Genomic DNA, 23,901 nt, shown 5'->3' with positions numbered 1-23,901 from the left:
AGTAAGACATTAACTCGAGTTAATATCTTATGATAAAAACGGCGGGCTGGGCACCATTCTAAAACCGCATAATATTTTTTCTAAAGGAATCGAATGGGAGATCTTCTCTGCAGTCGCACTTTTAACCACTTAATCAATGAGATTATATTTCTAAATATAAAAATATAATAGAAAAGTTAAAATTAAAGTCATTAACTACGATTTCAGCCATTTTTATTTAAGAAGGGAACAATAAATAGTTAATTGGGTTATCCTATTAATCCTAACCTATCCTAATTAGAAATAAAAACTGGTTAAACAACACGATGCACTAATGACTAGTAATGATGACTCGGTATATTACTGTTACTACCTACCTAAATAGCTCCTTTGGCGAACATTGCCATGTCGGTAGGTACTAAGTAATTAGAATTTATCAACAACTGTTCAAACAGAATAATTATGTAGGTATACCTATACCTATAGATAATGTTCGAGAGGTCATTTCCTCTAGAGTGCTATGTTTTTATGAATCAAGAAACTTAACGGCCGATAGAAGCGTTTGTCTTTCATAATCTTCACGCTTGGCAAGTAAATAAGTTGGAGTCCGCAGTTTCAAAGAATTGTGTTTATCAAAAAATGCAGCCCGGCCTCTGAATAACCGATGCTAGCCCAAAACTAATCACAAATATCTATATATTAATTTAAAGCTGTTCGATCGAGATTGGTTATTAATTTTGGCTTCAGGTAAGTCCAGAATCCTGATCGAGCAAAGAATTATCAAGTTAATTTTCAAAACCTAGCAGTAAATAAATTGCGTCACCGTGAATCCTGAAAACTGTGAAAGCTGTATGAAGCCGTATATTTTTTACGGTGCGGTGGTTTACACGATTATTGCATGTATGGGAATGCAGTTGGATAACTGTCCTTTAAAGCCATATGGCTGTAATTGAGAACATAATATAGGTACCTTAGTTAACAAACCATTTTTTTACATTTGATGGGGTTTCTTCCGTGGGTGTTGTAACACCCAAGGAAGAAACTTGCTTGTTCTTCTCCATTCGATGCTACACTTTAGAACGAGCACCTAGCTTCACTGACGGACAGATTGACATAATATTATTATTTATTTCTTTCTTTGTTGACGTTTCAAAAGTAGAGGATATGGTTTAATTGGAATAAATGATTTGACTTTACTTTGATGTTCGACCCGCCTGGTTTGCCAAGCATGGACATCATTAAACATTGGTTATACTTTGTTTGTTACAACTTATTACATTGCAACTGTAGACATCTTTCCTAAAGTTATTGATGTCTGAGTGAGACATGTTACGTAATATTATAAAATGGAACTGTGTACAAAGAAATCGCCTTCACGGTTACGGACATCTGGGTCATTTCAGTTTAGTTTTATTCTTGGCTGAAATGATATAAGATTACGCCAAAGATATGTCTATCTAAGATGATGAGAAGTTAGAAATGTATAAGACTAGCTGACCCGACAAACATTGTTTCGCCTTGTAAGTTATTACTAGTTGTTTGTATTTTTTAATGCCACATAAAAAATAAGGGTGAACAGCCCTTACCACTAAGGACTATGGCTAGCCGATACTCAGATTTACTACATACGCATATGGCAAAAATCGGTAAAGCCGTTACGGAGGAGTCCGGTAACTAAAATTGTGACATTAATTATTTATATTTAGAAGAATATAGTAAATAAAATACTCGAATACGGCATTGCGTTTGACACTTACTTTTAAGAAGATCCTCAATTAAACACAGAATTATCTTTGCAGCTTACCAGAGAAACAACCACGGACAAATGTATTATGTTTACCTTCAATTAAATAAACCAATTAAAGAACTTTAAAACTCAAAAACATGAATTTACATTTGCAATTTTAATGGCCGTCCTCAAACTTACAATCAACCTAATTTAGCAGTTATTTTCTGTGCAATAAAGTTTTATTTACTATGTTGGTATGCTATCTATTGTCCTTAGTCGGGTTGGTTCGGAATGGGGACGCAACCTATGACTCAGACTATCGGCTGTTAGAACCAAATGCACATATTTGGTCGATACTGGGTAGTAACACGCCTGGCATTCTTGTGATGAATTCAGTTGTAATATTATTGATTTTATTCAGAAGAAAATATCATTATGACATGATGTTGAACAACTAAATCGAAAAAGTAAATGACATTGTAGGGATTTCTCTGTAAAAAATACAGAGGTATATAAAATAGAACCAGGCGTTAGGTACTTTGCTGAAATCCATGCTACACTAACAATACAGTAAGATACATATTTAGTTGTTAAAACGGAATTAAAACTAAAAATCTTACTGTATTGTTAGTGTAAAAAATACAGAGGGTTATATATTATAATTATGCCTGTATTTTATGCTACTATCTGCAGAGACAGAAACCATGTCTATACCCATAGGCCCTAGGCATATGTTAATCATCAGGGGGCTACTCTAATTCAACGAAAAACGAAGTTTCGGACGAAACTGCGCAGATTGTATACTACAATTCTATTTATTGCGAACTTTCGTGAACAAAAATTAACGAATGAAATGAAGATAAATAAATAACTTTTGATATGAAATTAAAATTAAACGTTATTTCAAGTAATTCTATTAGTAAATCAATAAAACCTACGGCCGAAAATTAAACGAAACTTCGGATTCGAGAACCAGGGTAGGCTCCAAGGTCTGCATAACCTAATGATTAACTAATCATCAGTCAGGTCAGTTTCAGCTTTTGCCAAATTAACTAATATAACAATTTGACTACACATTTAAATTAGATAATTTAAATTAGACAAAACGGTACTTAACTAAATGTAACATAAATAAAGTTTTTTTATAATTGACTATCGATTTTTAGAGGCTGTTAAAACAATACTGAATGAATCATTTGTAAATCTTCGCAAGTATGGGCACAGCAGTGTACTGCTTACTATAATGACAGGAACTAACAGAGCAACTAAAGCATTACAAAGTAATGAGTAATATGTAGTTAATTACAAACATTATTATTTCGCTTAGTTTACTTAACCTAATTGTCTTCGAAAGTGAAATTGGACGCTCAAATACCAATGTTTATGTATCTACTCTAGTACCTACGTAAAGGTGTATTTACAGTGCAGTGGAATCGTATTTTTTTAATTGTGTTACTTGAGTAGCTATTAAAAATGAATTGCTATTCGTCCGAATCGCAAAAATTCGAAAACGGGTGGATCAAGTTGGCTAGTTTTGGTCTTGAATTATTAGTGTTAGAACAGAAAAGTTTGCCGGGTCAGCTAATTTGTTATAATTACTTATTTACAGATGAGGGCGAAACGAAATCCCAATCGAATTTGGAATAAATAAATCGATACATTTATCTAATTCGAAAATTGTACGCTCCCACAACTCACAATAGGTACTCAATACTCATATTTACGAAACGAAGTAAACTCAATAACAATAGCCAAAATTCAAATCGACAAATGTATAATACAAAATGTATTGATTACATAACAATGCAATCGTATGCGCGTGCGTCGAGCCTTTAACGCAGATGCATGTTATTGTAGGACGATGCGGGTCGATTTACCAGTACCGATGACGTCAGACATTTTATGATAATAATAATAATAATTTCATATACTCCACAGCATATCAAACTCATCTCTGTACATACAACACATTTTCAACTTTCGTATTTTGTAATAAGGTTGAGATTGTATTAACAATTTTGACGGATTGGAGTAACTTTATATGCTGTTCTCCTAAATGTGTATTTCCATGGATAATATTACATGGCCATGTACATAATATTGGGACCAATATGATATTATGATTAAATACGATTGTGACTAATGCACAGTATAGTATAACGCGGGATTTCTACGGAAGCGTCAATCAGAGATCATTCCGGGAACAATGCAATGAAATGGGTTATTATTCTTATCAGAAACGCGGATACAAAAACATGAGCAGGAAAATATTTAATTATTAGTTCAAGGGCAGAGTTTCGGTTTTTTTACGAGTCTTGCTGCCCATACTCAGATACATGTAATGATTACTTAAACTATTCCTTAGTAACGATTTTGTTCTGAGAACAATTGCTAAGGAGAGGGTTTAGTAACCTTTAAACAACTGAGTATGGCCACAGTATGGCATGGTTACTCTTTTTACATATAATTGTTTTAGCTAGGACCTTTCCCAAGCCTCCTTTAAAATAACATTGAAAACTTTTATATGGATTAAATCATGCATTACTTTTTGAAGGGAACAATACATCCATAATTTGACAATCATGTTATTAAAACTCTGTCCTTTGTATAATATGTACAAGACGCTTAATGATGTAATCGTAATTTAGGATTTATTTTATTGTATTGTAATAAGAAGTTCAAGGAAAACTGACAACACAATACACTATACAAAACTCTGTTATTATTGAGAATTAAACAATAATTGAATAGTACTTTGTCTAATTCAAAATATGTTAGGTTTTTTTAGGATAAGATTTAAAACTCCTGGAACTTAGTTGGTACCTACTTAGTTATTAAAAAATGTTTGGCCCATTCACCTTATTTCTTGCCAATAATTTAAGAACTATGTGTGCTGTTTTTGTCTCTGCTTACCCCCATGGGAGACAGGCGTAAGGTTATGTATGTATCTATTATCGAGTACTAGTTAAGTGCTAATAAATTGTAAATGTGTAAGCAGAGAAACATCTGACCCACATCCAATATTTGGCAGTCAATGTTAACACAGTTATCAATTCCATTGTCAAACAAACTGACTCATTACTTAAGCTAGCAAATAGTCATTAGAATTACCTTATCAATAGTAACAGCAAAGCTGTACAGCGGTGTCTCTGAGAGCATGAATTCTATTGGCTCATTGAATTTCCAGTTTATCGTCAATGATGTGTTGAGCTTTGAAATCACGTAGATGATGGTGGGCATTCCTCGTGTAAAGTCCCATAACTGGTGGACAGTATCTTGGCTGCCATCTGCCCTGATATAAAGGAGGGTTGTTGATTTTCCACAAGCGTCACAACCAGGATTCAATTTTGGTATTATCTGTGAAAGATTCAAAAAGGTTTTAGTTGGAGTAAAGTGAAAATCTAATATTATTTCCTTAGATTATATTATTTATATTTAGATGCCTATCTTAAGGAACGGAAGGTCATCATTACTATGAATTGTGCATTATTAGTATTTTTATTTTTTAGTTAATTATAGTCATTAGTTACAGCAATGGTATTTTTTATTCCAGCACATTAAATTACTCACATTTTCCTTAACTATAACATAGAAATTCAAATACAGTCATCCAATAGAAACATATTTCCATTCTTGTTGTTATCCTAATAAAGTAGGTTAAACAAATATTATGTAGATAATATCATGTTCAATAACATAAACATTAGATTATTTCATTTAGTGGGAGGATGTGTGGCATGATACCTTTGCCCAGAACAAGGCTGAATGTAAAAAAAACGGATGACACATAGCATCTGTTGTGATTAAAAAAATATTATATGTCTAGCCACATAAATAGTATTGTTATAATAATGTGTTAAGGATATGCAGCATAACAGTGATAATAACAATAACCTAACAGCAATGACCTTCGCTTTCTAAACAAAGAGATAAGCCTAAATAAAAAGGGGGTGTATAGAAATACAATACTACCTTAACATTATTTTTTTTAATTTTTTCCATCACGTAAAGGAAATTGTTAGGCAACTTACCCGTCTGTCTTGTCCACACGCAAAAGATAGTACAAAAACAATTAGCAAAGTTTGTAAATGCATTGTTATCGTTGCAGGAAACGTAATTTTTCACACAAAACAATCAATAATATTGTTGCTAATATATCAGAGTCTTGGTGTCACTGAACAATAAACAAATGATAATGACATCGGCACGTGTACCCGCTACGACGTCGACAATTATTCCCAAAGCGATAAGTAATATCAATTAATTAATTTATAGCTTTCTCTTCACAAGTTTCATGCGATCACCTCGCTCGCTTTTGCGTCATACTATAATCCTACCAATGTCGATGTTATGTTTTGGATGCGCAGTGTCACGAAGTCTCACAGAATTTTCAATGAAATTCACTTACTTCCTGTCAACTCATGCCTTTTTAATTTGGTCGTATAGCATTTGACATCTGTCGTATTCGTTTAGAAACGTGCATCTGTCATTATTTTGTTGACAGTATGCGGATGCACTCACAATATCTTGGAATTTTTATTCAAATTTTTGGTTTTATTCCCTTTTTCATGTGATTCCGTTTACTGTTACATCAACATTTATCAAGCAACAATAAGACACTATGATTATGGATGAAAATTAAAATCATTTTTTTTGTAAGAGTACGTGAAGTCCACTTTTAATCGATTTTTAATTCATTTGCAACTAGCAATTGAAGAGTTGTATTTTATTAACCTAATTTATTAAAATTGAGTTAATGAAATTGTTACTTCAGCTAGTATTAAGCCTTTCACTGCCAACAAAAAACTGTTAAAGGCTATTCCTCCACTAGTTTCGGACAACGTTGTCCGACATGGCGTCTAATGTGGTAATATAATAAGAGAAATATGTGGTAATATAATAAGGGGTTGAAATAAAAGTCAAATTTGATAACAAACTTAAATATAATTTAATTACAAAGCTGTTTCACCACTTGCATCAACATTTTTTATTTCTTCATCATCACTTGGTGAATGCGGTCGTTTAAGATTTTTCTTATCCTTGTCCTTACTGTACTTATTTTGGTTTCTAATTGCTTTTGATATTTTCTCTTCTCCCACACTGAAAGAAAACAGGAAACAATATTTTAGTACAAGAGATTGGCCATAGCGTTTCATCAATTGGAAAGATAGAGGGCGGCACAGAGAATCTTCTCCATATGGGTAAGTACATAGATAGATGCAAGGATTGATGAAAGAAAAGCGGTTTGTGATAGAAACTGTACTGACTTGACAGCAGCTCTGGATCCAGGTCCCCAATGCGGAGTAGGGTTGTACTGGAACCTCAGTCTTCCATCACGTCGACTTATGGGATTAGCGTCGCCTCGCTCGCTCAGGTCTACTGGCGTCTTGATTTCTTGCGCCAGAATAAAACGCGCTACCGGGTCTGCTTCCAATCTGAATAATTTTAAAGTAAATATTTAGTTGCACACTACACCTTTACCCTACATCATCTTCGGCCACATCTTCGCTTCGCCGTTATGGCAGAAAGCGGGTTGGTGGCCAAACAGACTTTTCAACGCTAACAAAACACTACTACCAATTAAACTACTAACTCATAACGAAAGCAACAATAGAAATAACATACTTAGCAGGTTTGACAGGATGAGTCTGTGCCCAAGTGCGGATAATGTCCCAAACAACATGCGCCGGCGCACGAGTCTTAATAGACATGCGGGATGCGTGGGAGTACGACACCTTGTATCCGGCGTTCAGTAATGCTGACCTGGAAACGTGGTAGAGGAATTGTATTATTATTGAGATGCAATGGAAAAAGGAATACACTTTTAAAAACCGTCATTAAGGCTCCCACAGGCGCGCTATATCGGTCGATATTTCTTAAGAAAGAGAGTTATTATCGCAAGTGTGTGTACGCTCGTGTGCGTCTTGATATCAAAAAATTCTAGAACTCATATCAGAATATCGCAGTACGAGACACGCAACGTCCTACTTCTATTGCAGCGGTATTTTCGCAGCAACGTGTAACTACAACATGACCATCCTAATACAAAATGTACTTACTGAAAACAGATATCGCAATAACGCATGTGATATTATCGACCGATAATAACGCGCCTGTGTGGGGGATCCTTTAACTGAACTTAAAAAAATATATATTACAATTTAGTAACCATTGCCAGTAAATTATGCCAGCATTGAATGTGTAAGGTTAAACTTTATTAACAAAATGAGCACAAATCTGTACCAACCTCATAATTAACATAGGCATAGTCTCCAAATGGACTCTCCCGCAGAGCCTGTCCATGGAATGGTACAGCGGTATATCCAGCAGTTCTTCTCTGACCATGGCCAATACTCCAGCTATTCGCTTGGCGGTACCGAAGAGTTCAGGGTTATTTTCCACGTGCTTCAGTACTCGGGTTACGAAGGCTTCGTCGTGGATTGGTGCAGACCAGAGGGGCCCACCAAGCTGGTGAAAAAAAAAGAAGCTTAGCTTACTGTTGTGGAATGTTATTTTACAATAATAAAAAAAAAAATAGACTGCACGGTTGGCGCGGTGGCTGGGCAACTGGCTGCCGCGCAACGTGTAGCGGCCAGCGGGTTCGATTCCCGCACGGAGCTACTCTTTGTGTGTTCCACAAATTATTGTTTCGGGTCTGGGTGTCATGTGCATGTGAAATTGTATGTCTATAAAGTATAAACGCACGAAAAAATACTAGTGTGAAGCAATGTTAAAAAAATTGCTAGATTTACTTACATGATGTCTCTGATTGCAGTTAGTACAGAACTCGCCCACAGGTGGCGCTGCCGGCAGGTACGCTTTAGTCTGTGTTGGGTTCTTCTCCGTCGGATTCGGTTTGAAACCACCCAGTGGTTGGAGAGTAATATTGTCGCAGCCGGTACAATGGTATGCCATTGACAGTTTACTGGAAAGTAATAAAGAATTAAATTGACAAGTCAATATTATTTACTGTATTTGAACTATTGAATCTGACTGCGGTGGTGAAGAGGCTGAAGAGGAGCCACCTTCTATAAGTGGGAGGAGCAGCACTGGTTGCTTCACCGCATTACCATTTTGTTTTCAACTAATGCACTTATGGTTTGGCGACCGATTGCAAGTGGAAGGAAGAAAGAAAAAATTCTTTATCTTTTACATGTTCTAATTGAGTTATTTGTTTATTACCCGACTGTAGGAAGAGTATTGTTTAAACGTTTACTGTTTGTTCTACTTTACGCAATTTGTTATGAGTCAATACAAAAATCTAGTGATCATTACAGACTTACCTTGTTGTCTTCTTACAATGGATAGCACCGGTGTAAACCTTGACAAACACTCGAATGTAGAAGTCAGCAGATATGCTGAGCAGCGGTACTATGTACCGACTGTAGCGGTTTGCATGCGATTCTATGCATTGGAGCATTATTCTTAGAGCCTGAAAACACATTAGAAACACTATTGAATTTGCATTGTATATTGAAAAACTATAAGTGAAATGAATCAAATTTTTTATTTTACTGAAATCAACAAGCTTTGCTAAACAGAGTAAACAGAGTACTGATTCAGATACAATATAATGAAATCATAATACACTCAATTCTAATTGGTATTCTCAACTTTCAAGTCTAAAATAAATTGCATTAACTTACAACTTCATGACAGCATTTAGTTTTTAAACTGATAGCACCATATTTCGAGTAACAAGTTTCAGGTGCATTTCCAGCCAAAACCGCCATATCCGTAGCAGTTATTAACAAAAGGCCACCATCCTGCACACTCTGCACTGCGGAGTCCAAGAATACCGAGGGACAACCATAGGGGTCCAAGTCTATTGCTGCAAAACGCTTCAAAGGATGCTTGTGTTTGTACATCACCATACTGAAATAATAATAGAGACTTACATAATTATATTTATTAAGAATATTAAATACACTTGTGGGAATACTAACTACCGATACAAATATGGATTTTAAATATAAGAAAGACAAATTTTTGACATTACTAGATCTAGCAAATTAATATTTTAATTTTGATTTACATGCACTTTTTTCTAGCAAACCTATAGCTTCAAAATTAATTGCCTAATCTTATATTTAATATCACAGCTAAATAGACAAAACACTTATAAATCATACCATGCATCATCATGGCTGGTCTCAATAAGGTTGTCAACCTGGTTGTGCACTATATTGGCCTGTATTGTCTCCACAGCCTGCTTGGATAGGTCGTTGGCAACTATCTTAGTCACATTTGGCACTTCCTTAGCATAACGAATACTACGTAGACCTGTTGCGGACAACGCTTCTAGTATTGAAATGTCTATCTGTAAAGTCATTAAAGTGTAAATATTTATTAAGATTCATATAAGAACAGTAATAACTAAAAACATGGCAAAAATCAACAAGTGTTTTAGTTTTATAGTGTTTTTAAATTAAAACATTTGTTATATATACCTCATTGTTAGTTTCAGTTTCTTTTTTATCTTCAGTTGTGTTCTTTGCCTTATTTTTCTCCCTTTTCTCAGCTTTAGCTAGTTGTTCAGCTTTGTATTCATTAGTAAATATTGTCAACACTGCTATACTTAAATCTCGGTTAAATTCCTGTACAGGGTTATAAAAAACCTTCTCCGTCGTAAGACATATCTCTGCTTTACCTTCCTTTATGGATTTCGTAGCTGTCGAAGCTTCCATTTTCATAATTTTCTAAAGTTTAATCGGAAAATAAGGTTATGTTTACAAACTTTTGACAGAGTTAGTTAACTTTTAAAGGATTGGAAAATTGTTTTCAACGTTGATTGCTCATCAGAGTCAAGAATACAAACCTGGATAAGGGTTGTAGCTATTCTACAGTATCTTACTGCATTCATAAAGCTCAAACAGTCAAATAGCCGTTTTTTGCAAAATTAGAGCAAATTCAACATCACAGAATTACGGCATGTTCATGTGATAATGTCATTATGTCACTGTCAATGTCATAGATTTGACATGTCAACGTCAATATTGCTCGAAATGACGTTTTTTTTCGAGACTTCTACTCTCTACTGTACCTCGAGCTCAACTCTAGGAGGAATAAAAAACATAGACATCACTAAATTCAGTAATGTCAATGTCAAAAATGCTAGCAGACTTCTGACAGTTCGATCCTAATCTCGATTCTCGATTTCTTGAAGAATCTGGAAAAATAACCTACTCATCTACCGGATTAAATAAAATTTAAATGGAACACGGCTCATAAAACATCTAGATCTGTTATAGGACTATAAAAATGCACACTGCCAGTAGTTTGTTGCGGAACAGTTTCCTCAACCCGACGTTGAAGTCGACGGTGGTTCGTAGTGTAACAAAAGTTGCATCACACGGTAAACCGGTGCAAAGGTTGTGTTATTCTGGGGTAGCTGGTGCTAGGGGTGCGCGGATATGTAGTTATAACAGTACTTATTTGAGTCCGAGTAAGCAAGTGGGATTTGGGAGGTATTTTTCGACCAATAAGAATGACCCCCCTGATGAGGATCCTGAGCCTAAAGATGAGACGCCGCTGTTCAGCAGTCATCTCCCGGCGACGGTGGCCGTGCCTGAAGTGTGGCCACAAGTGCCCGTCATCGCCATCAACAGGAATCCCGTCTTCCCGCGGTTTATTAAACTTATTGAGGTTAGTTATCATTTACCCTAGATTCCTGTGAGAATGTTGGTCCATATTACTGTTTTTCACCTTACTCGTGAGTGGTTGTAATATGTTATACCATAATTTAAACTGTAAGTAGTACTTATGTGTGGTAATTTGCTCATAAAATGTAAGCAATTAATAAAGCTATTAGATTCTCACTTTATTCCAATTAGGTCAATCAGAAAATATGACCATGAATACTTATTTATTATGGTGTATAATCAGCAAGTATGTCTTCTTTTTTAAGTTCAGTCATGAAGTACTTAGATAAGATAATAATGTTATTGTTCATTTTTATGAGTTTCTAGATCTTTTTCATTTATATGATAATGTGAAACTTATTTATTATTAATGTTGTACAGTTTATACCAGGGAATGGCGAATTATTGGCATGCAGCACACTATTTTGGGTAGATTGTTGATCACAATATTTATCCTATGCCTATCGTTATTTTCAGAATTATTGAATTTTCACAATATTATTGCTGAACTGGGACTCTACTTCAGTTATAATATTATTATTTAATGGCACATATAGCTCCTCCAAAACCATTTCTCTAAAAAAATTGGATGTTGATGTAAAGGTTCGCCACCTCTGGTTTATACATTCTGAATTTATAATGTCTGAAAACTTATTTCCAATTTACATTTACAGATATCAAACCCAGCTTTAATAGACTTAATAAGACGTAAAGTAAAACTGAACCAGCCTTATGTTGGTATATTTTTACGTAAGAAAGAAGATGAGAAGTCCGATGTTGTGTCCAACTTAGATGACTTGCATCAAGTGGGTGTGTTCGCACAGATCCATGAGATGCAAGATATGGACTATAAGCTTAGACTAGTTGTGATGGCTCACAGACGAATTAAGATCACTGGACAGTTCATCGAAGATGAGATCGAAAGTGGGCCTGCTGGTGAGTGGAACCTCTAATTCAAGGGTTTACAGCATGGGTGTTTGGCTTCTAAAAATTGGTTATATCATCATTCTGTGTCAAAATTTTCATGAATTATCATCTCATTATTTGGTCAGCTTCATTTCTGAAATGGTTTGAACATTTCAGAAATGAAGCTGAAATTTCCGCTATTTAACGTGGAGCTTAACGTTGCCCGCGAAGAATCTGATGCGGAGCGGCGTCGGCGCAAGTATCGAAACACGAGGAAGCAAGTCAAGGAGCCGGCAGCAGCTGAAGACGCTGCCAAGGAACCGAAGGAAGCTAAGAAACCTGCTCCTGATCAAGTTATGATGGTCAAGGTGGAGAACTTGATGCATGAGAAGTTCCAGCAGACTGAGGAGGTGAAGGCCTTGACCCAGGAGGTCATTAAGACCATTAGGGATATTATTAATTTAAATCCTTTGTACAGGTGAGTTTTATCGATATTTTCAAACTGTTTTGTAGTTTTTTTAGGAAAAAAAAAACTTTCTAAGTTCTTCCTAATTTTGGTGTGTAAATATCTCGAAAATAATGGAAAACTTTACAGCCGATAATTTAGAAGTTAATTACTCAATTCCTTCTTGCAGGGAATCCTTGCATCACATGTTGGCACAAGGCCAGCGAGTGGTAGACAACCCGGTGTACCTGTCGGACCTGGGCGCGGCGCTCACTGGCGCGGAGCCGGCTGAGCTGCAGGCTGTTCTAGAGGAAATGGATGTAAGTACAAAATAAATACATATATGTATCTTCCTCCCGTCCTCCTCACTTCTAGAATATTCGCAATCGTGTAAACATAAATTTTAAAGAAACATTCTAGTTCACTTAGCACGAGTTTGCTTTATGTTTAAGGTAATCGAAATGAGAGTGTGTTCATTGCTCTGATTGGTTAGTTGCTCAAATAGAGCAGGCCAATTAGAGCGCCGTCCCTCGTTTCGATTACTTTAAACGTAAAGCAAATTCAAAGTAAGGGTACAGGCAAACACTCAGATCCAGAATAATAATATGTATCACGAGAAAGAGTTATTTTGTATATTATATTGATTTATCACTAAAGGCAGCTATGAGGTCAATAAAGAAAGTGTGAGGTCGTTGTTGACACAACTTGAAATTTACATAAAACTTATGTTTTGTTGATACAACATTTGCATAATCTTATTGTATGTTTTGCAATATGTAATGTATCTATAGATAGTTTTGGCAATTCATTCAAAATTATTACGTGATTGTAGGTATATGTTATACCTTAATACAATAATGGATCACTATTATTTCGTTTTCGTATTATTTCTTAAATATTGTCTTGTCTTCTAGGTCAAAAAACTATTGAATATTTTTCCAATTTGTCGTGTATCGCGAATCAAATGAAATTCTCTCATAATACACCCAACTGGTGAAAAGTTACTGGTGCGTTACATTATAAGTGTGCACCTCTGCCTACCCATTCATGGATTAATAAGCATGATCTGAATAAAATAAATGTTTTCTTCAACAGATACCAAAGAGGTTGATGATGTCCCTCTCGCTCCTAAAGAAGGAGTTCGAACTATCTAAGCTGCAAGCTAAAATCGGCAAAGAGGTTGAGGAGAAAGTGAAGCAACAACATCGAAAGTATATCTTACATGAACAGCTTAAGGTTGGTATTGTATTATTCATACTTTCTTAAAATTTAGGATCTTTATTTTATGTTGCAGAAGAAAAAAACATGACATTATGCTATTTTTATTTCAAATACAATTGGTATTGTTAGTTTATAACTTAATCATCAGACATATTGGAAAATCAATAAAGTAGATTCCAATACGAGCAAGATGGATTGGTTTTGTTGGTATTGAAATTTTATTAATTTTGATTAGTTAAACTTTATAAAATGAGTTTGAAATTTTCTACTATTAAAGTGTGTATAAAACATCTACTTAAAAAAGATTTTTTATTATCTAACAGGTAATAAAAAAAGAGCTAGGCCTAGAGAAAGACGACAAGGATGCCATCGGAGACAAGTTCAAGGAGCGGCTGGCTGACAAGAAGGTACCGCAGGCGGTACAGACTGTTATCGACGAGGAACTCAACAAGTTGAACTTCTTGGAAAGCCATAGCTCTGAGTTCAAGTAAGTTGGAAATTAAAATAAAATACATACTCGTAATTTATTTAATTACCGGTTATTGACGGCAGGGTAGAATACGATTGTTATTACCCTCGCAAGTTTCGTAAGAGACGACTAAGTTAAAACTAAGTTAAACATGTAATCCACATATTTACAGGAGACTGAGAAACCCCTGAACTCACACATCACATCTATTGTATTCCTTTAATTATGTTTTACAGTTTACCCACGTAAATGATTGACAAGGTAACTCGACTAGTTTCAAGCCATACACGGGGTTCATAGACGCGGCGAGCATTACGCAGCCAACTAATATTTTTACTTCATCTTCCAGTGTAACCCGTTGCTACCTAGACTGGCTAACCTCTCTACCTTGGGGAGTGACGTCAGAAGAGAATCTCAAGCTCAAAGATGCACAAGTGATACTCGATGAAGACCACTACGGCATGGAAGATATAAAGAAACGGATATTGGAGTTCATAGCCGTGTCGCAACTGAAGGGCTCTACTCAGGGCAAGATATTGTGCTTCCATGGACCTCCTGGTGTTGGTAAAACTAGTATAGGTGAGTGGTACAAGGTTTCTTTCTTCTATTTTTTATGAAATCGGATGCACCGAGCGGACAGGTCCCTTGATGGTAAGCCGTTAGGGTCCCCTATATAATACACTAATATTCAGTCATATGACTAGTTCTAAGAATTTCAATTCAGCAGTTTGTGCTTCTAGACCAAAAAACTGTCATAGCGTGATGTTTTATAGCCTATCGAGGCTTCCTTGATTAATACACTATTCAATACAAAAATAATTATTTATATCGGACCAGTACTTCCAGAGATTAGCGCATTCAAACAAACTTTTCAGCATTAGATATTAGTATAAATAAATTCTAACCTTCAAGTCCTAAATATAAGTTATATTTCAGCTCGTTCGATCGCCCGGGCGCTCAACAGACAATACTTCAGATTCTCAGTGGGAGGTATGACAGACGTTGCGGAGATCAAAGGACACAGACGGACATACGTGGGAGCTATGCCCGGTAAACTGGTGCAGTGCTTGAAGAAGACTGGAACTGAGAACCCACTGGTGCTTATTGATGAGGTGGACAAAATTGGCAAGTAAGTATTGGGTAGAAGGAAGGTTTTAAAATTTGGTTGAGTATATTTTGGTATTATTTAGCGGTTTTCTACTTTATGTCGTTTGTTGTAAGGATGATTTTCGAATTGGTATTAGTAAGGTAGGTGCCGCATTAACGTAAATAGAGGTTCTTAGTCTAACAAACATAAGAAGCAACAGAGTCTGTCTTCAACTAAAATTGTAGTATTACATATTTACGAACAACAACAAATAACTATTTATTTCTCAAAAAGACACACAGACTCAACGTCACGCCTTTCATCCCCGCACAAGGGGTAGGCTGAGGTGCACATTACTTACTTTTCACCATTTGTGCTATAAGTCCCATGTAATAGTGGGTGAAGCTATTGCCATATACTGGACACAAATTCAGGCTCCGTGCTACTACTAAGAAATTATCCAATTGTATTAAAAACGTAGACCCAAACTTTCCATTTTAGGGGTGTTCACGGCGACCCATCATCAGCTCTCCTAGAACTCTTGGACCCGGAACAGAACGCGAACTTCCTGGACCACTACCTGGACGTGCCGGTGGACCTGTCCAAGGTGCTGTTCATCTGCACGGCTAATGTGGTGGAACATATTCCTGAACCACTGCGGGATAGGATGGAACTTATTGATATGTCTGGTGAGTTTAAAGTAGATTCTGAGTGTGAATATGTTGTAAAGTATATTTTAAAAGACTTTAAAAGACAACGATTGATACAAAATGTGTGAGTTTTCGTCAGAGTCAAAGATAGCCTTGATTATTTGTTGGTTTTAGTGTTGGAAATTCTCATTAATTAGTCTTAGATTTTAATGCTAAATTCGACCTTAATAACATTGAAAGTCAATGAACCTTATTGAGCAAAGTAAAGGAGCTTGTTTCTAGCTTGTGTAATTTTATTACAAGTAATAATTGGTTATTACTACACATCTGTTTTACGATTTACTGACAAATACATGACGTTATTTCTCTTTTTAATTTATTCCAGGTTACGTAGCAGAAGAGAAGTTAGCGATAGCCCAGCAGTACCTGGTACCGACGGCGCGTAAGAACTGCGGCCTGAGCGAGGCCCAACTGGAACTGACGGCCGAGTCGCTGCACGCGCTCATCCGGTCCTACTGCAGGGAGAGCGGCGTCAGGAACCTGCAGAAACATATTGAGAAGGTATGTCATTATCTATAATATAAAAAAAGGTCGGGTTTTCCTTCCTGACGCTATAACTCCAAAACGCCCGAACCGATTTCCTCGGTTTTACATTCTTTGGAAAGGTCTCGGGCTCCGTAAGATTTATAAAAAAAATCAAGAGAAAGGCAGGAAAACACGGAGAATCATTAAAATCAGGAGTCACTGTATAAGTCCCGACGAGCCCGCACTTTCATGATTCTCTCATGTAGGACATATTCTAATACATCGTCAATCGTTAGGGCGCCCTCTACCTATATTGACATACATTCCTACTAAACAACAACTAACAATACACCTTTCTACTTAAACAGATAGCCCGAAAAGTAGCATACAAGATAGTCAAGGAAGAGACTCAATCAATGAAAGTAACGGAAGCGAATCTGACAGAGCTAGTTGGGAAGCCCACCTTCAAACACGATCGCATGTACGACATCACACCGCCAGGAGTTGTTATGGGACTCGCCTGGACTGCTATGGGTGAGTCTAACCTTTTTCTAGATTAATAAATAAAATTGGAGTATGTGTTTGTAATATTGAAATGCAAAACATACACCAAAATGGTTTTTTTTTTCTGTTTGTTCTGGCTAATCTCTGAAATGGCCGGACCAATTTTGACGGGAGACTCCTTTGTAGACAAAACTCAAGGCCTTAGACAAGTAATAAACAGTTGCGGCTTGTTGATAATGATGACATTCGCAATTTTGTGAACATCAAAAATAATAGTCTATAACCACTCTAGCGTCCATGGATACTATAGTATCCAAAGCGACTAGTTCTGTTTAACTCCCTCTAGTTTAAAATACGGTCTTGTTTGGTGAGTTTTGACTGATTATCTATACAGCTGAATAAATTGTTCGACGAAAAAATAAGACATGGCGTTGTAATATGCATAAATTTTTAAAGTTTGTTGACTCGTTTTTGAAGTGTTTTTGTGAGTTCCAACAATTATGTCGTAAATACTACAGTTTTGTTTAATTTATCTTGCAAGTGTTATACATCAAAATAAACTAGAAGATTTGTGCTTTACGATGATGTATAAATATCACAGTTTTAGCTGATAAATCTAGTCTAATTTTAACTTCAAACGATTGTTTCGAAAAAAATCCACTTTTAGTTTTGTTTATACATATTTTACATACTTTGCAATGTATATAAAATATCGAAATACATTTCGTAATAAGCAAAATAATACATTTTTCAAAGAGAAATATACTAAATTCATTGAAGATTCCATAATAATGTCAATGTGTTCCTCAGGTTTTTTGATGTGTAAAATTACGAGTAGTGTTTTCTTTCGATTTAATTACAATACTTAGAGTTAACCGAATATAATCATATATACATCAAAAGAAAGGGTAATGAGTCTAGTTTGTTGTAAAAATATTTTATTGATGCAATAGTTGTGCCGTATATTCTAAAAAGGTAGAAATAATTCTGTTTTTTTTTCTGTGTTTCATGTTTAACCCGTTTTATTGTATTGTAAAGATTAACTAAAGATTTAAAAAAATCGTTAAGATTGATCAGTATTCTTTGGTATTCTTTTCTTTATTCTAGGCATTACGGTTCAGTAGCTATATAGGTTTTTTGTTACGACGAACTTGCGAGTCGCGCGCGGTTCGGATGCCGTGCGCGGCTGGACGTTAGAGTGGATAAGGGTCATATTTCCTTAACAAGTCTAACCATTTCCCTTACATCCAGGTGGCAGCACATTATTCATAGAGACAGCGATCCGCAATGCGGCAACAGATGACAAGTCTCCGTTCGGGTCCATGGAGCTGACCGGTCACCTCGGGGACGTCATGAAGGAGTCGGCCAGGATCGCGCTCACTGTCGCCAGGAATTACATGGCTACTTACTACCCGGAGAACAAGTTCTTGAATACTAGGTGAGGCTTTACATTTATTTATTTATATTCATTTATAAATTACTAGCAAAACCCGACGAACTCCGTTTCGCCACCAGACAGGCTATTTTATTGATTTTATTCAGATTTTTTTTGCTATAAACCTCACGGCGCGCAAGACCTTTCCAACGAATGCAAAATCGTGGAAATCGGTTCGTGCGTTCTGGAGTTATAGCGTCAGGAAGGAAAACCCGACTTATTTTTATTTATAAATTATAATAATATGATGTCTTACAGCTAATTTGTTTGATTTGTTCATCTTCCCTCATAGGTTTGGGTCTACCTAATTAAGTTTACAGCTCAAAAGCTAAATTATTACTGCTTCAAGTAGCTTTGATTGTTGTCGTGCCAAATTCGTTTTAGCTGTTGGTTCTCCTAATGTAGAATGATAAATAATCAGCTGGTTTGGAAGCCTTTTGAAAATTATTTTAATTTATAAAATGAAGTTTCTAACCAATTTCCATCCAAAACTATTAAATTGATGTACATTTTTGTCTGTCAAAAACTGAAATAATTTATTTATTAAACTCTTTCCTATGTGAATATGCCTTTCATTATGTTGACGGTCCCCTTATTAAATACTAAATGATATTTATTTCTGCAAGTTGGTTACAAGATAATACTTTTACTAAATACTCAACAATGACTGTAGCCACATCCACCTGCACGTGCCGGAGGGCGCGACCCCGAAGGACGGTCCGTCGGCGGGCGTGACCATCGCCACGGCGCTGACGTCGCTGGCGCTGCGCCGCGCCGTGCGCCCCGACCTCGCCATGACGGGCGAGATCTCGCTCACCGGCCGCGTGCTGCCCGTCGGCGGGATCAAGGAGAAGATTATTGCGGTATGTTCATTATGTACATCTATTTGTCAATGATAATGTATATAGTCATCTTTTGTTCAGAGAGTAGATAGGAAACCTGGTTTGTTTAATAAAAACAGATCTCTTCAGTGTTGAAAGTACATATGTTAAAAACACAAAATTCAATAATGCACTCAGAATCATACACAATTTGGATAAAATAAACAAACCACACTGCTATTATATTATTGTTAAGGGTGCATGTAGTAGTTTAATTAATTAATATATACAACTATTCTTTTAAGCCTACTTATTTTACTGCATAAAATGTAAAATTAATATTTCACGTACCTTTCTAATATTACTTACCTTATTTCCCCTCAGGCTAAGCGCGCCGGAGTCAGTTGTGTAGTCCTTCCCGAGGAGAACAGACGCGACTACGACGACCTGCCGGCCTTCATACGGGAAAAGGTGGACATACACTTTGTCAGCGATTTCGACGAGGTTCTCAAGATCGCCTTCGATCAACAACAACAGGTTCAATCATAGACTGTAGCCCTTACTACTTAAGGTTTAGTTTAGTTTGCCAGTAGACATCTTCTAATAAGTCAAAGTAGGCTTTAATAGATATTGGATTATTATAGAATTGGTGGAATGTTTTTATATGGAATTGGGAATGAGACAATATTTATATGTATATAATATGTTTCATAGTTATTTGTAAGAGAAAATGTTTATAACTTGAGAGGCAGCACTTTATTTTTATTCGCCAAACTTTCTCAGTACCACTTCCATCAATTCTGGGCATTTTATTCTTGAAATTGTAGCTTTTTTGATGATTTTGTTGCAGTGTAGTGTATGTGCACTTAAACATTATTGAAATTATTGAAAAGTAGTGTATTTTATACTACTTCCAGTATTAATGACCAAAAACAACAGCAAATATCTTAGTAGTAGATCAGCTACAATTGTAAATCATCAAATAATAAAATTCAGGGTTGGATTAGGATCTATGAATAAACAAAACTTAAACAAACAAATAAGTTCCATAATCACAATCCGACCCTGAAAAAACATCACAACTTGACTCCAGTACAGTAGAAGACATGTCCAATGTTATTATAAGTCTATGCATTTGTTCATTATAAGTACCTATGTATGAAGTATGTAGATATTGCTATGTAGATGTGTGTATGTGCTTGTTGGTCAGTACATTATTATATTATGTTGTTGAATGGAATTAAATATTTTTCTTTTTTTTTATTTCTGTAGTTTTCTTTGGTTGGCCTGATAGTTTCAGTGTTAGTCACATCCATTTTATTAAAGTTTTTAGTTTAGTTCTTTTCTAATTGTCTTTTTATATTTTCGTCTCTATTTGTTCCTGTTTTTTATTTTTTAAATAAACGCCACCCTCTCACAGAAATCACAGAATGCAAGCGCGAAGTGGTGACGTAATGTTGCTGCATTTGATCTGGTAAGTGAGTTTGATAGCGTCATAATTTTCAGGGGTCCTTAGAAATTATGGCGCACTTAGAGTTTTCTACAACAAAATAATTATAATAGACTATAATGATCATTATGATCACGAGCACTGCCAGGATCAATTTCCGGGAGACACATCAGCGTTAGGAAAATCTAGTCTTTAAATTATTTTAAGTTGGCCAGATCTAAGTTCTTTTATATTTTTATTTTGTTTGAATTCTGGGCCAAGGTCAATTCCACCCTGTCTCTCAATCTCATAAATATATTTTCATAGTAAGCAACCTTGCTCCCCAAGATATTGCGTCCATTTGCTAGAATTACTATCCTTTCCTAATTTTCTAGGAGAAGGTGAAAAAGAAGAAGAAAAATTAAAATTATAATATGTCTTGCGTCAGATTGAAGTGGGCAACATCGCGAACAACACTTGTATGTAGAAGACGGAGGCCAAAGAAGACACTGTTTTTGTTTTAGCAAGTTTATTTTCAATAAATAATATGATATTTGTAATTATAGTTTCATTCTAGAGTCAAACCCTCTTTGTGATAACTTAAAATATGACTATGGCTTAGGATAAAATGGAGGATAACATATTGTTAGCTTAAAATGCATCTCATTTATATAATACTAAATAAGTGGGTTGAATAGGCATGCTATATGACTAAAATTCCTATTTCTTCAAAGACTTTCTGCCATCTTCTAGCAGTTGTAGCAGCACTGGGTACACCTCATCATATGTCGCGATTTGATTCTGTCTCACATGGTTCTGATATCTCTGCAAGGCTCCAGCCACAAACTCTAGCCTATCCCTCTCATTCTTATGGGAGTCCAGCCATTGCATCAACTTCTGTATGTTCCAACCAGCACAAGTGTGAGGCGCCAACAACTGGTGCCCACCATGAGAGAACAGGAACATCATCACCAAGGAGTATGGTAAACAAGCACCTTCTGTCTGACTCTTGGCTATATCCTGAGGAGTCTTTTCCAGCAAGAGATGCAAGGCCTTCAACTGTCTGTAATGGTCTCCTAGCTCAGTCATATCATTCAGAAGAGGAGATAATGCAGTTTCTAAATGTTTGCAGTCTACCTGCAACTTAGCTCGCCCAAATTTACTCAGTGGCCTCACATTGCAAATATGCTGAGTAAACCTCTCAATGCAAGCTCTTGCTATGTCCACACAGCACTCATTTAGAGCAGACTTTTCATTGAACATTGACAGGTAAATATCTTTGCACCTGGACACAAATTGCTGCAATTCTTTCATATAAGGAGAACATGACAATGACTTCCCAGTTGGATCATCAGCCCTGATCAAGTCAGGCTCATCATGCATAGTCATCAATATAATATAAAGGGAATTCTTGATGGATTCCGCAAACAGTTGTAGAATGGGCATACTGGAAATATCTTTCAAACTATTCTGAACTATTTGTATACTTTCTTGAGGCAACATTGAGTTCATGTTAACAAGAACCCTTTTAATTTGTGATGAGAAGTAGTACAAGGAGTTGCAGAGGTCAGCATTCTTCTGCTGCGAGCTGGTTGGTGGTTCTATGATTTGGGCAACATCACTGTCCATCGATATTCTCTGCTCAGCTTCAACAGTCATCTGCTTGATGGACTTAGCCACGCTATTAGCCAAGCTGATGCTCAACTGTTTGTCACCAAGTGAGATGCTCAGGGCTTCAGCAATAACTCTGATAGCATTGTCTATTTGGTCCATGTTTGGTACTTGAGACAGATGCCACATGCTTCTGACAGGCTCAAGTAACTTCCCTAAAGATTTTGATAAGAATGAATTCTCCCATTTAGTGAGGCTTGAGCGGTTCATCTCTAGGTCCTTACATTTGAGTCTAGAGAGTAAATCATTGAAGCTTTTTAGTAATCTAGGGAAGTCAATCTCTACAGACTGGTTGACTGTGAGGGGGCTCTTCTCAAGTTCACTGCTGAACACAAGGGATAAGTCAGCCCAGAAGTTCTTGGCAATATTCCTGAAATTTCCAATGGCATGTAACTCATTTACCACATTCTGAAGCATTATTACTTTAGTGCAGCTGTTGTAGATGTCAACTTTGAAAAGCCTCTCAATATTATCCCAGAGTTTTATTTTGAAATCCTGAGCATTCATGATGTTAGCTTTTCCAGGAGCAATTCTTCCTGAACTTGATTTCTTGACTTCGATTGAAACCATTTGTACATTCAGTGCATTTGTTATTTCCTTTTTCAAGTCACTCAGTATACTGTTGACAGAGTTTTTGATCTGTTCCTCTGTACATTGCAGGTTGTGGAACACCTTGAAGCATTGCAACAGTTTCGCCTTGTCACCACTTAGGAGACTTGATTGCAATAATTCAGTAGAGTTGGTCAGTAACTCTGTCCTCTTAAGTTGAACAGCCTTTAACACTTCATCGAGAAGATCTATTCCTTCAAAATCATAGTCACTAATCAGCTCATTCAGTTCAAATATTATAATGGCTTCTTTGGATGGGTTATCTTTGATACTCTGCAGTTTGTTCCACAAAGCAAGGATTTTAGAGGCGTGCCTTAATAAATTACACGTTGTTTGAACTCTTTCGAGCATTATTGTTTGGTTCTCTAGCGCATAGTATGGTGTATGTACTCTATCTTTCAATTTTTCGGCGCCGCGTAGCAAACTTTGTACTTGTGATTGTACCGATTCTAAAGTCAGTTCTAGGTCAGAAATATGACTTGCCTGTGTAAGTAGATCATTATGTTTGGCTAGGACTTGTTTCTCCAAGCTTTTGGTAAGTTTTTCAATGCCTTGAGTGAGTTTATTCACTTGATCTGTGACCGATAGTTGCTCATTGATAATTGGTTTTATAGACTCGTCTAAGAACTTGCTGTAAAACTCATCGTTTTCTATTTCCACACATACGTCTTTCGCTTCCATAGCTTTTATGTACTGTATTTTTCTTAATAGAATTCAATAAAACAATTTCCCGAATGTTTACAAGTTTTTGATGACATCAATGACGTGTGACACTGTGAC

The 23,901-nt window shown here is 36.1% G+C and overlaps 4 protein-coding genes across 9 annotated transcripts in view; 1 reads left to right on the top strand and 3 right to left on the bottom strand.

Annotated features, from left to right (window-relative positions):
- LOC118274144 (glycosylated lysosomal membrane protein A) overlaps positions 1-14,508 on the bottom strand; it is a 20,640-nt gene extending 6,132 nt beyond the window's left edge. The window contains exons 1-3 of one of the 2 annotated variants that reach the window (XM_050707837.1): positions 14,496-14,508; positions 5,740-5,989; positions 4,820-5,065 (exon numbers count right to left, since the gene is read on the bottom strand). In XM_050707837.1, coding sequence (XP_050563794.1) covers positions 4,820-5,065; positions 5,740-5,802 — 309 coding nt within the window. In that variant the 5' untranslated portion in view covers positions 5,803-5,989; positions 14,496-14,508. Of the gene's footprint in view, positions 1-4,819; positions 5,066-5,739; positions 6,050-14,495 lie in introns of those variants that run through there. The other variant, XM_035591537.2, reaches the window with a different exon arrangement.
- LOC118274247 (probable tRNA (guanine(26)-N(2))-dimethyltransferase) lies at positions 6,633-10,683 on the bottom strand. Its single transcript, XM_035591681.2, has 10 exons — positions 10,527-10,683; positions 10,159-10,407; positions 9,841-10,028; positions 9,355-9,583; positions 8,992-9,140; positions 8,465-8,633; positions 7,956-8,176; positions 7,334-7,471; positions 6,976-7,143; positions 6,633-6,808 (listed from the first exon to the last, which is right to left on the bottom strand). Exons 1-10 carry the CDS (start codon positions 10,569-10,571, stop codon positions 6,661-6,663), a joined length of 1,704 nt encoding a protein of 567 aa, XP_035447574.2. The 5' UTR covers positions 10,572-10,683; the 3' UTR covers positions 6,633-6,660.
- Positions 10,815-21,401, top strand: LOC118273902 (lon protease homolog, mitochondrial). 5 transcript variants are annotated; one of them, XM_035591097.2, is made up of 16 exons: positions 10,819-11,353; positions 12,024-12,285; positions 12,433-12,733; positions 12,891-13,020; positions 13,796-13,936; positions 14,245-14,408; positions 14,740-14,969; positions 15,327-15,519; positions 15,979-16,166; positions 16,513-16,688; positions 17,021-17,186; positions 18,408-18,594; positions 19,265-19,454; positions 19,797-19,949; positions 20,833-20,886; positions 21,237-21,401. In XM_035591097.2, exons 1-15 carry the CDS (start codon positions 10,970-10,972, stop codon positions 20,860-20,862), a joined length of 2,895 nt encoding a protein of 964 aa, XP_035446990.2. In that variant the 5' UTR covers positions 10,819-10,969; the 3' UTR covers positions 20,863-20,886; positions 21,237-21,401. The 5 variants fall into 5 exon arrangements, with proteins under 5 accessions (XP_035446993.2, XP_050563792.1, XP_035446990.2 ...); XM_035591100.2 differs by lacking the exon at positions 20,833-20,886 and having other exon boundaries at positions 10,815-11,353; positions 12,487-12,733; positions 21,290-21,401; XM_035591096.2 differs by lacking the exon at positions 20,833-20,886 and having other exon boundaries at positions 21,290-21,401.
- Positions 21,354-23,901, bottom strand: LOC118273903 (conserved oligomeric Golgi complex subunit 5). Its single transcript, XM_035591101.2, has one exon. It carries the CDS (start codon positions 23,800-23,802, stop codon positions 21,562-21,564), a length of 2,241 nt encoding a protein of 746 aa, XP_035446994.2. The 5' UTR covers positions 23,803-23,901; the 3' UTR covers positions 21,354-21,561.

The sequence above is a fragment of the Spodoptera frugiperda genome, chromosome 3 (assembly GCF_023101765.2).
Source record: "Spodoptera frugiperda isolate SF20-4 chromosome 3, AGI-APGP_CSIRO_Sfru_2.0, whole genome shotgun sequence".
Classification (NCBI taxonomy): Eukaryota; Metazoa; Arthropoda; class Insecta; order Lepidoptera; family Noctuidae; genus Spodoptera; species Spodoptera frugiperda.
The sequence above is the reverse complement of the archived record's forward strand: the minus strand, read 5'-3'. Positions and strand labels throughout refer to the sequence as shown.

What these genes read in the sequence shown, in the direction of transcription:
- LOC118274247 (XM_035591681.2), bottom strand. Translation starts at nt 10,571, where the DNA reads ATGAATGCAGTAAGATACTGTAGAATAGCTACAACCCTTATCCAG. An exon ending in ACCAGCCATGATGATGCATG is followed by an intron (nt 9,584 to 9,840) that starts GTATGATTTATA and finishes TTATTATTTCAG; the next exon opens with TATGGTGATGTACAAACACA. An exon ending in ATGCCTATGTTAATTATGAG is followed by an intron (nt 7,472 to 7,955) that starts GTTGGTACAGAT and finishes CCACGTTTCCAG; the next exon opens with GTCAGCATTACTGAACGCCG.
- LOC118273902 (XM_035591096.2), top strand. Translation starts at nt 10,970, where the DNA reads ATGCACACTGCCAGTAGTTTGTTGCGGAACAGTTTCCTCAACCCGACG. An exon ending in TCTTACATGAACAGCTTAAG is followed by an intron (nt 13,937 to 14,244) that starts GTTGGTATTGTA and finishes ATTATCTAACAG; the next exon opens with GTAATAAAAAAAGAGCTAGG. An exon ending in GAGGTGGACAAAATTGGCAA is followed by an intron (nt 15,520 to 15,978) that starts GTAAGTATTGGG and finishes TTTCCATTTTAG; the next exon opens with GGGTGTTCACGGCGACCCAT.
- LOC118273903 (XM_035591101.2), bottom strand. Translation starts at nt 23,802, where the DNA reads ATGGAAGCGAAAGACGTATGTGTGGAAATAGAAAACGATGAGTTTTAC.